We start from the raw sequence: 13,250 nt of genomic DNA on the forward strand, positions 1-13,250 counted from the left end.
GCGATTAATCACGATTAATCTTTGCACAGCCCTAATCTATATATATATATATATATATATATATATATATATATATATATATATATGTATATAACAATATAATAATATAAAAATATTGATAATTGAAGGAACGTAAGAATCAAAGGGGTACACAAGTAAATAAAAAGTAAATATATAAAGTAATATGTTTATAATATAAAAGTAAAGTAAAAAGTAAATATATAGTAAATATATATACTTTCTCTTCCATGTTCGAAATAAAGATTTCAATTAAATTAAATTGTGAAGACTGCAGATCAAGTGTTTTTTTGTTTTTCTAATTATGAATTATATCCTATTTTACGATATAACAGTCAACTACGCGCAGTGATATGGAACTGTAATGCGGTCAAACCTGCCGGAACTACTTTAGCCGGGCGCTTCCCTGAAAATAATCGCACACCTTAAAACTTTCATCAACCAATCAGATTCAAGCATTCAACAGCCCTGTAGTATGTTGCTTGTTTATCATTGTGTCAGTGTTTTATTCTTGGACTTTAGCTCGCTTCTTTGCACAGAGACGCGCTCTGTAGTGGTTTGTCTGTTTAGGGCCACCGTAGAAACATGTCGATAAGGGGACCCGCGGTGTGTGTAGACAGAAATGGCTCATTTTAAAGTAATAAAAACATAGCGGTTCATTATGTGAGGTTTTTATACACCTCTGAAAACATAGGTATGTATATGATATTGCATTTAGGATCCTCCTTAATATTACACAATGCCCTTTTAAAGTGAGTGAAAATATTTTCGCGTGGGTTTTAAGGCCGAGGTCAGCATCAGATAGATGTGGTGAGACTGTAGATGTCGTCACGTCCTCTTCTGACGGCTGTTGTGTAGATTTGGCTCAGTATTACTGCAGCTTTTAGAGACTGACGTTACTTCAGAGCAGGCGGAAATCAAACACGCTCTCCTAATGTGCTGTCTTTCTTGGAAACGGTGTCAGTGGCTCTTCTGGACAATCGAAATACATCATTAGTCATTAGCGATGTTCTGAGAAGTGTTTCTTGGAGACTTGTGTGTGTGTGTGTGTGTGTGTGTGTGTGTAGAGGTGTGGAGGAAACAATTTGCTTGCAAGACAACGCAGGAAGCGACCCACACTAACACTTCTAACAACATCCGCACTGTGCGCACGCACACACACACACACACACATGCATACACACGCACGCACACACACACACACGCACACACACGCACACATGCATACACACGCACGCACACACACACACACACGCACGCACACACACACACACACACACACGCACACACACACACACACACACACACACACACACTCACACACTTACTCACTCATTCACTCACTCACTCACACACACACACACACACACACACACACTCACACCCCCACCCACACTAACACACTCACAACATACACACTCACACCTACAGACACTCACCTCGCACACTCACACACTTACTCATTCACTCACTCACTCACTCACTCACACACACACACACACACACACACACACACACACACACACACACACACACACACACTCACACACTTACTCACTCATTCACTCACTCACTCACTCACACACACACACTCACTCACTCACCCTGCTCTTTTCTGTGGGCGGCAGGGACAGAAGAGTAGTGCTGTCAATCTCTCCCATCAGCAGCTCTGAAACACTGACACACACACACTCAGATGTTTCTTCATGTAGAGAAAATAAAAAAGAGAAATATTTATCATCTAGTAAGAGTTTAGAGCTATAAAGCGGATGTGGAGTATTCATATTCAGATCTCTGAAATTGGTTTGTGAATATATAAATCCATATATTGAGCATGATTTGAGACACTGTAGAGATCTCTCTCAAACTCTAGAGGAGACAAAAAACAATTCTATTTCCTCTCCATTTAATCTTTAGATATAAACAACTGATATATCAAAGAGGTGGTTCCTTCTTCTCTGTTTTTTCATGAATCATTCTAATATGAAATCTGCATTTGGTCGTGCAAGACAAGGTTATGAGGGGACAGTCAGGAGTTCACGTGTCGAGAGGGCGTTTGCATACAGAAGAGCTCTTAAAGGTACAGCGGCAAAAAAACAGTTTCATTCTACAATTTCATTACATTCATGGATTCAGCAGATGCTTTTATCCAAAGCAACATACAATAGAGGAACAAAAGAAATTCATCACAGACCCAAAAATATTCATAGGAATTTTATGGAAAAGGTGGAAAATGATTTTGAAAGAACGAAAAAGAACTAACATTATACATTGTCTGTAGCAAATTTTATATATATTTTTTTTTCCCTTTTTTTTAAAAGGGAATTCACGTAACATTTATTGTATCTAATATACTGTATTATTACTTTTAAATATATTATTATGTAATATATTTAAATATATATATATTAGGTCGATTATATATATTAATCGCTATTTACATATGTATATATCTAAGAAAATGTGTTATTCATATATAAAATATTCATATAGATATATATATATAGATATATATATATATATAGTTTTTACGTGCAAATAATTCTTAATAATATATGCATGCATGTGTGTGTTTTTATATATACACAATAATTATACACAGCACACACACATATATTATAAAACACAAACCTTTATTTTGGATGCGATTAATCGCAAGTAATCTTTGCACAGCCCAAACATATATATATATATATATATATATATATATATATATAAACTAAAATATATTTAAATTATATTTAATGAAAATTTACCAACATTATAAGTAGCCTTTACGGAAATATACACACACATATATATAAACACACAGATATAAATATAATTTATAAAATATAATATAATATAAATATAATATTTTACATTTATATATATATATATATATATATATATATATAAAGAAATAATATAATAATTAAATTACATAAGTAATATATATATTGTATTCCTTTTTATTTTTTTAATTTTTAATAAAGGCGGCGAGCAGGTGATGTGTGAAAGTGTGTGGTCTTACTTGCTGCTGAAGGCCACAGCAATGGTCTCAATGGCCTTCTCAAAGTCTTTCTTCTGAGCGTCAGTCGTGCCTTCATAACTGAACCCTGACAAACAGAGACGAGAACCACTTTACCGTTACATCTCGTGCTTCTGCTTTGAGAACAAATAAAACTAGAAGTGACATCACATTTAGAGGAAAAAAAATGAGAACACCAGTATTTCAGTTAGTCATGTGTCTGCATGCTCTGTGTGTGTTTCCTTACGATGATTAGATGCTAGTCGTGTGGAAACTGCTGTTTCGGTATATAATGTTGCTTTGCTTGTGTTTGTGTTGAATTATTTGCTTCATGTTTGTTATTCCACATGTTGATGTGTTTGCATTCAGGTTTTGGGTGAGAGTGTGAGAGGATGATATGGGTTGAGTTTAACATGGTAGTTCGACTTGTGCCTTAAAACTCTAAATTACTTGATATATATATTGATTAACTCTCCTTTGAAGTTTCATTGAATTTGTTATAATTTATAACAAAAACTCAAAAAATTCGAATATCGTGCAAAAGTGAATTTATTTCAGTAATTCAACTTAAAAGGTGAAACTAATATATTATATAGACTCATTACTTGCAAAGTGAGATATTTCAAGCCTTTATTTTTTATAATGGTGATGATTATGGCTTACAGATATGAAAACCTTTTCACAATATTCTAATTTTGAATTTGCGGTTTTCATATCTGTAAGCCATAATCATCAAAGATTATAACAAATAAAGGCTTAAAATATCTCACTTTGCATGTAATGAGTCTATATAATAAATTAGTTTCACCTTTTAAGTTGAATTACTGAAAGAAATGCATAACTTTTGCACGATAATCACATTTTTTTCTACGATATTCTAATATTCTAATTTTTCGAGTTTCACCTGTATATGTATATTTTTTTTCTATTGTGGTTTTACAAAAAATGATGTTCTTTTGATATTTGAAGAGGTTTAATAAAAGTAAAGAAAACATGGTAGTTGGACTGACCTTTGACCTTTGAGATAAGAGTTCCTGCTGCGGTGAGTGTTTCCACAGTGTTGAGCAGAGGGTACGTGCTGATAACCTGCCGTAAAACACGCAGAACCTCCCCTAAACACTCGTGAACCACCGGCCTGCTGCACGGCTCCTCTTTCACTGCACACACACCATCACAAAACATCTTCAGTCATCAACACGGACACGTTAAAGCATTTGGACACATGTTTTGTTCAAAAATATGTTTTAAATAGATTCATATTTTTTTAATATGTATTAATATCATTCCATTATGCATCCAAACTAGGGCTGCATAATAATATCGCAAAAACATCGAAATATGCATATCTGTGGTCATGAACAACAGACAAAGAGAAAGTTGTGGCTTTAATAAGAATCAGTTTATATTTCATTCATGCAGTGAAAACTGCGTTTCTGTTGTTAAATAACACTAATGTAGCATAACTGAAAGCCCGAACCCCACTAATGTTAAAATAATAACACTTCTTACACTATGGTAAAACACTGCTGTTCACTTTGTGAAGCTGTAGGGATGTTTTCATGTCACAAAAAGATTGTTAAACACGTATATATATTATATACCTAAATATTTATTTTACAAAGCTTAAGCATTATCGTTGCATCACATATCGCATTATTTAATGAGTAAAAGCATTGACTTTTCATCAATATAATGCAGCCCTAATCCAAACAATATTTATAGACACTGTAAATCACACAAAAACACAATGGGACTGCACTGCCACATGTTAACTTAGGAAGTAGATCAACTCATTTTCAGCAAAACATGTCAGTTATTTGTCCACTTCCTACCCACCCATTCCCACAATGCACTTCTCTGAGCCTGAACATCCCGCTCAATACCACAAGAGGGAACTTGCAGCCGCACACACTCGCTGATACTACGTCTACGAGACGGACACATGGGTTCAACAGTAATTCATGAATCAAGGTTCAATAGATTCAAATGTGACTTTTGTTTTGACTTTTTATTAGTCTAAAATAAATAAGTCAATGTTTTGTTGTAACATCACAGAACTTTAATGAAGAACGTTAGGAGGAGTTTGGCTGCTGGAACCGTATCCTTTACAGAAGGACAATGAAAGCTGTTGTTGTGCACCACAAAAGTCCTTGTGTGTGTGTGTGTGTGTCTCCATGCCTAAATGCATGTTCAGATTCAGAGTGTGGGTGTTAAAAAATGCACAAAAACACACACACAACACAAGAGCATAACATTTCAAACAGTCGTTCCTCTTTGATGCAGTGCTGAAAATATGATGACCTCCTACACAACATAAGTGTGTAACTAACGTTCTGAAGGAAATACGCATGCAAAAACTCCCTGTTCCGATGGTGGTTTCAAAATCAATAGTGTTAGTGATGCAAGCCACTGATGTTTTACAGGAGAAAGTGCAGGGAATGTTTGTGTGCATGTTGATGCATGCAGAACTGAGAAAAGTTTCCCTCAAGTGCAAGAACTGTCCATCTAAAACTGTCCAACCCTTCACATATGATACGGAAATCATGTGCCCAAACACAGCCCCACCTCTCACAGGCATCACATCGAGCGTGATTCTGCTGGTTTATGTGAGGAGAAGCGTCGAAGGCCTGTACAGACCTGCACGCTGTGGCTGTGAGTGTGAATGAATCGCCTTTTGTGGCTGAGAGCAGCTCCACTGCTGAGGAAACGACAACTGCACTCTTAGAAGAAATGGTTCTATTTAGAATCAGAAACGGTTCCATCCGCTTCATATATGGAACTCCAAAATGGTTGTATATAGAACCATTTTTTTTTTTTGGTAAAAGGTTCTACTGGCCAAGTATGGAACCCCAGGGTTCTATATAGACCATTTCACAAGATGTAAACAACACTGGTCCAGAAACACTTCCTGTTTCAGTTTGTAACTGTTTTCTTTATTTCACATGTAAAGTTTGTTTGTTTTACTTTTTGATTCAGTTTTAAATGTTCTGTTGGTTGTATTTTATCCCAGCTTTTATGTAGTGTTAAAAAACTGAAACAGGAAGTGCTTCTGGACCAGTGTTGTTTACATCTTGTGAAATGGTCTATAGAACCCAGAGGAACCCTTTTTTAAGAGTGTATAGAACCTTTTACCAAAAAAAAAGTTCCAAATACGTTCCAAATACGTAGTGCTGATAGAACCTTTTTAAGGTTCCATTTTAGAACCTTTTCTTCTAAGAGTGTGTGTTTGAAGACAAACATGACAACGCTACGAGACTTCTCAGAGGAAGATGTTATAGCTCAGAGGTTGCACTTTCACTAGCTAGATGCTTACACTCACCTAAAGGATTATTAGAAACACCTAATTAATGCAATTGTCTAATCAACCAATCACATGGCAGTTGCTTCAATGCATTTCGGGGTGTGGTCCTGGTCAAGACAATCTCCTGAACTCCAAACTGAATGTCAGAATGCATGGGAAAGAAAGGTGATTTAAGCCATTTCGAGACACAGTCTGCTCAGTTACTGGGATTTTCACGCACAACCATTTCTAGGGTTTACAAAGAATGGAGTGAGAAGGGAAAAACGAAAATGAAAATGGGTGAAAATGCCTTGTTGATGCTCGAGGTCAGAGGAGAATGGGCCGACTGATTCAAGCTGATAGAAGAGCGACTTTGACTGAAATAACCACTCGTTACAACCGAGGTATGCAGCAAAACACAACACACACAACCTTGAGGCGGATGGGCTACAACAGCAGAAGACCCCACCGGGTACCACTCATCTCCACTACACATAGGAGAAAGAGGCAAGAGCTCACCAAAACTGGACAGTTGAAGACTGGAGAAATGTCGCCTGGTCTGATGAGTCTCGATTTCTGTCCTCGATTTGGCGTAAACAGAATGAGAACATGGATCCATCATGCCTTGTTCCCACTGTGCAGGCTGGTGGTGGTGCTGTAATGGTTTTCTTGGCACACTTTAGGCCCCTTAGTGCCAACTGGGCATCGTTTAAATGCCACGGCCTACCTGAGCATTGTTTCTGACCACGTCCACCCCTTTATAGCCACCATGTCCCCATCCTCTGATGGCTACTTCCAGCAGGATAATGCACCATGAATCATGTCAAACTGGTTTCTTGAACATGTCAATGAGTTGACTGTACTAAAATGGCCGCCACAGTCACCAGATCTCAACCCAATAGAGCATCTTTGGGATGTGGTGGAACGGGAGCTTCATCCCACAAATCTCCATCAACTGCAAGATGCTATTCTATCAATATGGGCCAACATCTCTAAAGAATACTTTCAGCACCTTGTTGAATCAATGCCACAGAGAGTTAAGGCAGTTCTGAAGGCGAAAGGGGGTCGAACACATTAAAATAATTTAAAAAATAAACGTCACAATCTTTAAAAAAAAAAAAAGATATAAAGTCAAAATTCTATTTGTTTTGCTGCATGTCATGTGACCATTAACGACATCAGAGAACCATGAACATCCAAATGTTGTTACTGTAGGTGCTACTTTAGTATTAATTACGCTCTATTCTATCCTAGTTGTTGTTATTAGCTTTTATCTTTCCATTTTCAAAATGTTACTTTGTTTAATTTTTAGTAATTTTATTATGTCATTTTTTTGTAATTTTATTATGTGCTTTTATCATTAAAATTTTTTATTTATTTATTTTTTATTAATGTTACAAGACATAAATACACATTTGGTCATATTATACATTATTCTATCCTAGTTGTAGTTATTTGCTTTTATCTTTACATTTTCAAAGTGTTACTTTGTTTAATTTTAGTCATTTTTTTGTAATTTTATTATGTGTTTTTATCATTAAAAAAAATATTTATTTTTTATTAATGTTGCAAGACATAAATACACATTTGGTCATATTATACATAATTTTTTATCTTGTCCTACATCATCTTTTCCCCCCCAAAACCAAAATGAAAATAATCCCACCCACCAAAAAATATATAAATAAATAATAATAAAACTGGAACAAACCAGGGGAGTGTCGGGCATTATGGCTTTTGTCATTTTTATAGTTATTCAACTTTTAGTATACTTAGTGTTCATTCAGATGAAATGACAATAACCATAAAATGTTTTAGTTAACAATAATAACTATTATTCTGAAATACTAATTTGTCCAGCTGGCCAGAAAGTGTGAACACCAAATGGCTGAAAGAATGATTTGCTTTGAGATGACATTGGAAACATTACTATTGCAACTCTACAAGAAGGGCAGATGTAAACAGGAAGTAGAGCTGATGAATATAGCAACGCTTTAAGGAAGTCCACGAGGTCTGAGGAGACTCGACTGACTTCTGTTCTTCATAGAGCAGACGTGACACAACTCTCTCCTGATCTCTGCGCTGCTGGATGGTAATCATTATGTGCTTCTAATGGGGTGCAACAAAAGTCACAATATATCACAATACAAAAATGCATTGTGGACAGTGACAATTGTGGATAGTTCACCCAAAATAAAAATAACTGTGAGGAAAAAGCCCCAGTATGATACCACACGACCACACGCGGTGAGAATAGGGAGGGTCCTTCACTCTGAAGGGTTTTGCGTGTGAAACACTCTTTTCAGGATTTGAAATGAACACTCATGCGTGTAAAATCAACAGTGGCTGTCAAATCACAAGCCAATTTGTTGTGTTACTTATTATATTTACTCACTTGTAAGTTCGTGTAAGTCAAATCCGTGCAGATTTAGCGCAAATAAATCTTGTGAGTCGTCATGATTTATTAAATACAGCGTATCACAAAGTATCTGCTCATACCTGGCTTACTTAAACACACACGCCACTACACAACACATAACGGCGCGCTCGTTCACTTGCATTGAAGAAATAGCGAATATCAAATTAAAAAGCATTTGGTGAACAGAAAAGATGATATTTTCCAAAATCCGATTTTTTTTTCATCTTCTTTGTACTGTATTGAATGTATGAAACCCAATTTTTTATACGTTTATAAAATATACAGGTGAAATTCGAAAAATTTGAATATGGTGCAAAAGTTCAGTAATTCAACTTAAAAGGTGAAACTAATATATTATATAGACTCATTACATGCAAAGTGAGATATTTCAAGCATTTATTTGTTATAATGTTGATGATTATGGTTCACAGCTTATGAAAACCCCAAATTCAAAATTAGAATATTGTGAAAAGGTTTTCATATCTGTAAGCCATAATCATCATAATTATAACAAATAAAGGCTTGAAATATCTCACTTTGCATGTAATGAGTCTATATAATATATTAGTTTCACCTTTTAAGTTGAATTATTGAAATAAATGAACTTTTGCACCATATTCAAATTTTTTGAGTTTCACCTGTTTATAAACTGTGACATAAATAATCGGGTTGATTTATTATTCTTTTTTGTTGGCAAGTAAAAGTAAATGTTATAATCAAATTGTCCGGTGAGTGAAAAGATTCATTTAAAACCCTTACTCTTTTAAGGGACGGTGTGTGTGTGTGTGTGTGTGTGTGTGGGGTGAAGCCCAGCGGACGTGTGTAATCTCAAACTCAAGCCTGCAATGAAAACATCTGACGCACGGTTCCTCTTCCTTCCTCTCTTTCTCCACGGAAACCCACTGTCAAAACTCATGTAACAAATGGCCATTCCTTATGTGGGGTTTCTAATGGCTGAGAATGATATCTAGAGATCACGGATGAGTTGATCAAATACAGCTGATATCGTTTTAATTTATGTAACACATGACCTTGAGTGTCTTTCTTCCTTCTACAAAATAGATGGAAACAGAAATATGTTTAAACAACAAACACAGCAGTGAATGAATAGTGTAATATAGTAAAAACAATGATGTATCTGTATTTCTAACAGCTTAAAATAATTATTTAAATATTATTTTAGTAAATTAGTAAATATATTCTATATCGTAAAACGTGAGTAAATATACAAAAATATTTTACACAATATTTAATAATATTACAATCAAATATCATTTTTTAACTTAAATGTTAAATATTTACATATTTTTAATTGCAAATTAAGTACATTTTATGTACAATATATTATTTTACAAAACACTTACAAAAAGTATTTATTCAATCTCTAAATATTTATTCATATATATTTTTTTATATATATATTTTTTTTTTTAAATCGCAAATTGAGTAAATATTGTGTCGAAAAAATGTGTTTAGTCAATTTCCAATATTACAATAAAAAGCATCCAATTTTTATTCTTAAATATTAAATGTTTACATTTTTAACTGCATATTGCACAATATTATAATCATAAATATTCTTTTTAATTTGTATTTATTTATATAAATATTTACATTTTTTAATTGCTAATTGAGTACATATTGTGCACAATAAACTGTTTAGACAATATTTATATATATATTACACACAAGTGTGTTTAAAAACAGAAATGTTTTGTTTTTGTATATAAAAATGTGTATTTATATATACACAAAATAATTGTACATAGTACACACACGTATATTATGTAACGCATTTTACGCAATTTGTATAGACTCATTAAGGGGTGAAAACAACGCAGGCTTGATCTGAACATGTTACATCTCTGGTTTTGTATAGCTAGCCATTTGGTTTCAGTATCTGGCTGTTAAACAGACACACGGAAACTGAAGCGCCGGCGCTCCAGTCGGTCTTAAAGGGTTAACCGCAGATCGCAAGCCGCCGCTCGATGCTGTTCGCGAATGTTCGTTGGAACGATGGTTTCGGGAAACACGACTTGTTGAACTGCTGATTTGACCATTGGCTAACGATACTTTCGGGAAACACACCCCTGATGGACTTGTTAAACACGCTCCACAGCGCCACCCAGTGCATTTAAATATAACTGCGAAAATAATTAAAGAAAAAAGGAAATTCGAATAGTATTTTATTTTTCGAATAATAATCGAAAATGTGATCCCTAATCCGTACCAACCCGAACCCTCTTACCTTCGCCCAGCACCATGTCCTTTAGCTTCTCCACAGCCTCTGCGAAGCGGGCGACGTCTCTGAGCAGCGAGGGAATGTCCTCCACCTCGATGGCCGACGCTTCGCCACCGTCTGCGTGTCCGTAGCTGAGAGCGGCCCGAGGATAGCTCTTGTGGAAACTCCACGTCCCAGCCGTCTGGAAGGGGAACCCGGCGGCGCTGGCGTGGCGGCTGAGGCCCGTGGGCCGCTTGATGGTCCCGACAGGGGAACTGCACCCCGTTAGCTTGGAGTGGGCGGCCGGCGTCCCCGGGCAGGACGAGGGCACCGAGTCAGGAGGAGCCAACGTGCAGAGGCCATCGATAGTGTCATAGTGAGAGTGTTCCTGGAGGATGGACAACTGGGTTAACGTGGGAAGGAGAGAGAGGATGGGGTGTGAATGACAGGATTATGGAGATGAATACTATGGACAGGGTTAATAATGGTGAAATATATTGGAAACAGAAATATGCTTGAATAACAAAACAATAACCTCAACTATGAATAAATAATTAAATTAATAATTATTAAACAATTTTTCTGCACAGTAATATAGTTCTAACTGTAAGCACTCAAGGCCGAAAGTATTGGTGCATTAATATAAAATATATGCATTTACATGCATTTCTCACCTAAAAATGTATCATTTTTTTCTTTATATATATATATATATATATACACATTTCAGACCCATTTTCTCTTAAAAATAGAATGGATGTTATCTTTTGAACTCTTGGCATGAAGACAAACCAAACAAAAGTTTCTACCTGTCTTTCATGGTTTTTCATGTGCATCACTGTTTCAAAATGAACTGTCTGAAAATATTCTTGTTACAAATTCTTGTTTATCTGTCATTTGTGTTGAAAGAATATGTAATTAAAAGATATGAACAACAAATATGAACAACAACAGAAAAAGTGAAGCCCTTCTGGATTCTTTTCTTGTTTCCGTCTGTTGCTGTACAACAGTTGCTCGTTTCTGAGATGACTCTTACTGACTTCCTCTCAGTTTATTTTTGGCATTGTTTGCGAAAAAAAGAGAAAAAAATCATCTTGTGCTCTTCACCAGGGATTGTTCATCAACAACAGTTGTACAAAACCGTTCATCAATTTGCAATTGATACCAATTGAACAAAACATTCTTTTGAATCGATTCATTTGAATGATTCAGTCAAGTGTTCGCAGTAATAACTCACTCGACTGCCTATTGTGAAACGGTTCATTTAAAATGATTCGTTCGAGCAAACAAATTCTCTAATATGAATCAGACCTCCCAAACATGTTCAATATCTATAATAATAATAATAAAGTACATTTAACTTTTAAATAAAATTACTGTGTGAGAACTTCTAAAGGAAAGCAAGAGGAATAATGTGAATCAATTTGTCAACCGTTAAAAGTTAGACCAAAAGTTCGAAAGCCGCTTCACGCGTAGGTTTTCGGGCTGATTAAACGAGTTTTCTCTTTTAAACACAATTATAACAGAAATATCAACCTTTCACAAAACTAAACTCTGTTTTTTTGGTATTCCTAAGAAGGACTGTTGGTCTTACCGAAGGGTTTTGAACGGAGTTGCTCTTCTTGGAGACTGGAGATGCTTTAGTAGTCAGCTCCTTTTTCTTTCGAGAAAACATGTTCACACTGTTCTCATAAATCGTACCGCAAATCTTCAATAATGAGCGAAATACTTGTGAAAATGTCTTCTCTTGGTCTTTCTGTGACTGACAGTTACTTCCCCATCATGAGAGTTCAGTTACTCGCTCCCGCGCGCGCACTCTCTTCCTGCTGCAGTGTCGCGCGCTGCGCGTCCGTCTCGAAGACGATGCTGGCACCTGCCGGAGAGCCTAATCAAACATCACCAGACAACATGACAAGACAAATTAGGATGAATCATGCTACATTTTTTTTTTTTTTTTAGTTTTGAGCGACTAAGGTCAACATGAAAGCTAATTTCCGCCATTTAATAAAAAATATATACTTTTAGAAATCATAATTCTGACATTAAAAAGTTGGAATTATGCTAAATGCCTAAATATAAAATACATTATGACATAAATCGTAAATATTAAGTGGCAATTATTAAATAAAAAAAAATTTGAAATTATGACCTAAAAATGTATTTGTCACGACCCATACTGGGTTCATAACACATTCAAAAAGATGACGTAAAATTCGCGTCGTGAAGCTTCACATTCTTGAGTAGAAATCATAATTTTGACTTTTTAATCTCATATTTTTTACTTTACTTACCGGATTTTTGG

At 35.4% G+C, this 13,250-nt stretch overlaps 1 protein-coding gene across 2 annotated transcripts in view; it reads right to left on the minus strand.

Annotated features, from left to right (window-relative positions):
* The window catches only part of arhgap45a (Rho GTPase activating protein 45a), a 35,964-nt gene extending 23,204 nt beyond the window's left edge, over positions 1-12,760 (minus strand). Inside the window, exons 1-5 of one of the 2 annotated variants that reach the window (XM_039661085.2) lie at positions 12,543-12,760; positions 10,976-11,336; positions 4,039-4,185; positions 3,032-3,116; positions 1,623-1,695 (exon numbers count right to left, since the gene is read on the minus strand). In XM_039661085.2, coding sequence (XP_039517019.2) covers positions 1,623-1,695; positions 3,032-3,116; positions 4,039-4,185; positions 10,976-11,336; positions 12,543-12,623 — 747 coding nt within the window. In that variant the 5' untranslated portion in view covers positions 12,624-12,760. Of the gene's footprint in view, positions 1-1,622; positions 1,696-3,031; positions 3,117-4,038; positions 4,186-10,975; positions 11,352-12,542 lie in introns of both variants that reach the window. The other variant, XM_039661084.2, reaches the window with a different exon arrangement.
* Positions 12,761-13,250: the final 490 nt, after the last annotated feature.

Source organism: Pimephales promelas, chromosome 5, assembly GCF_988280905.1.
Source record: "Pimephales promelas chromosome 5, fPimPro1.hap1.1, whole genome shotgun sequence".
In the NCBI taxonomy this organism is placed as follows: domain Eukaryota; kingdom Metazoa; phylum Chordata; class Actinopteri; order Cypriniformes; family Leuciscidae; genus Pimephales; species Pimephales promelas.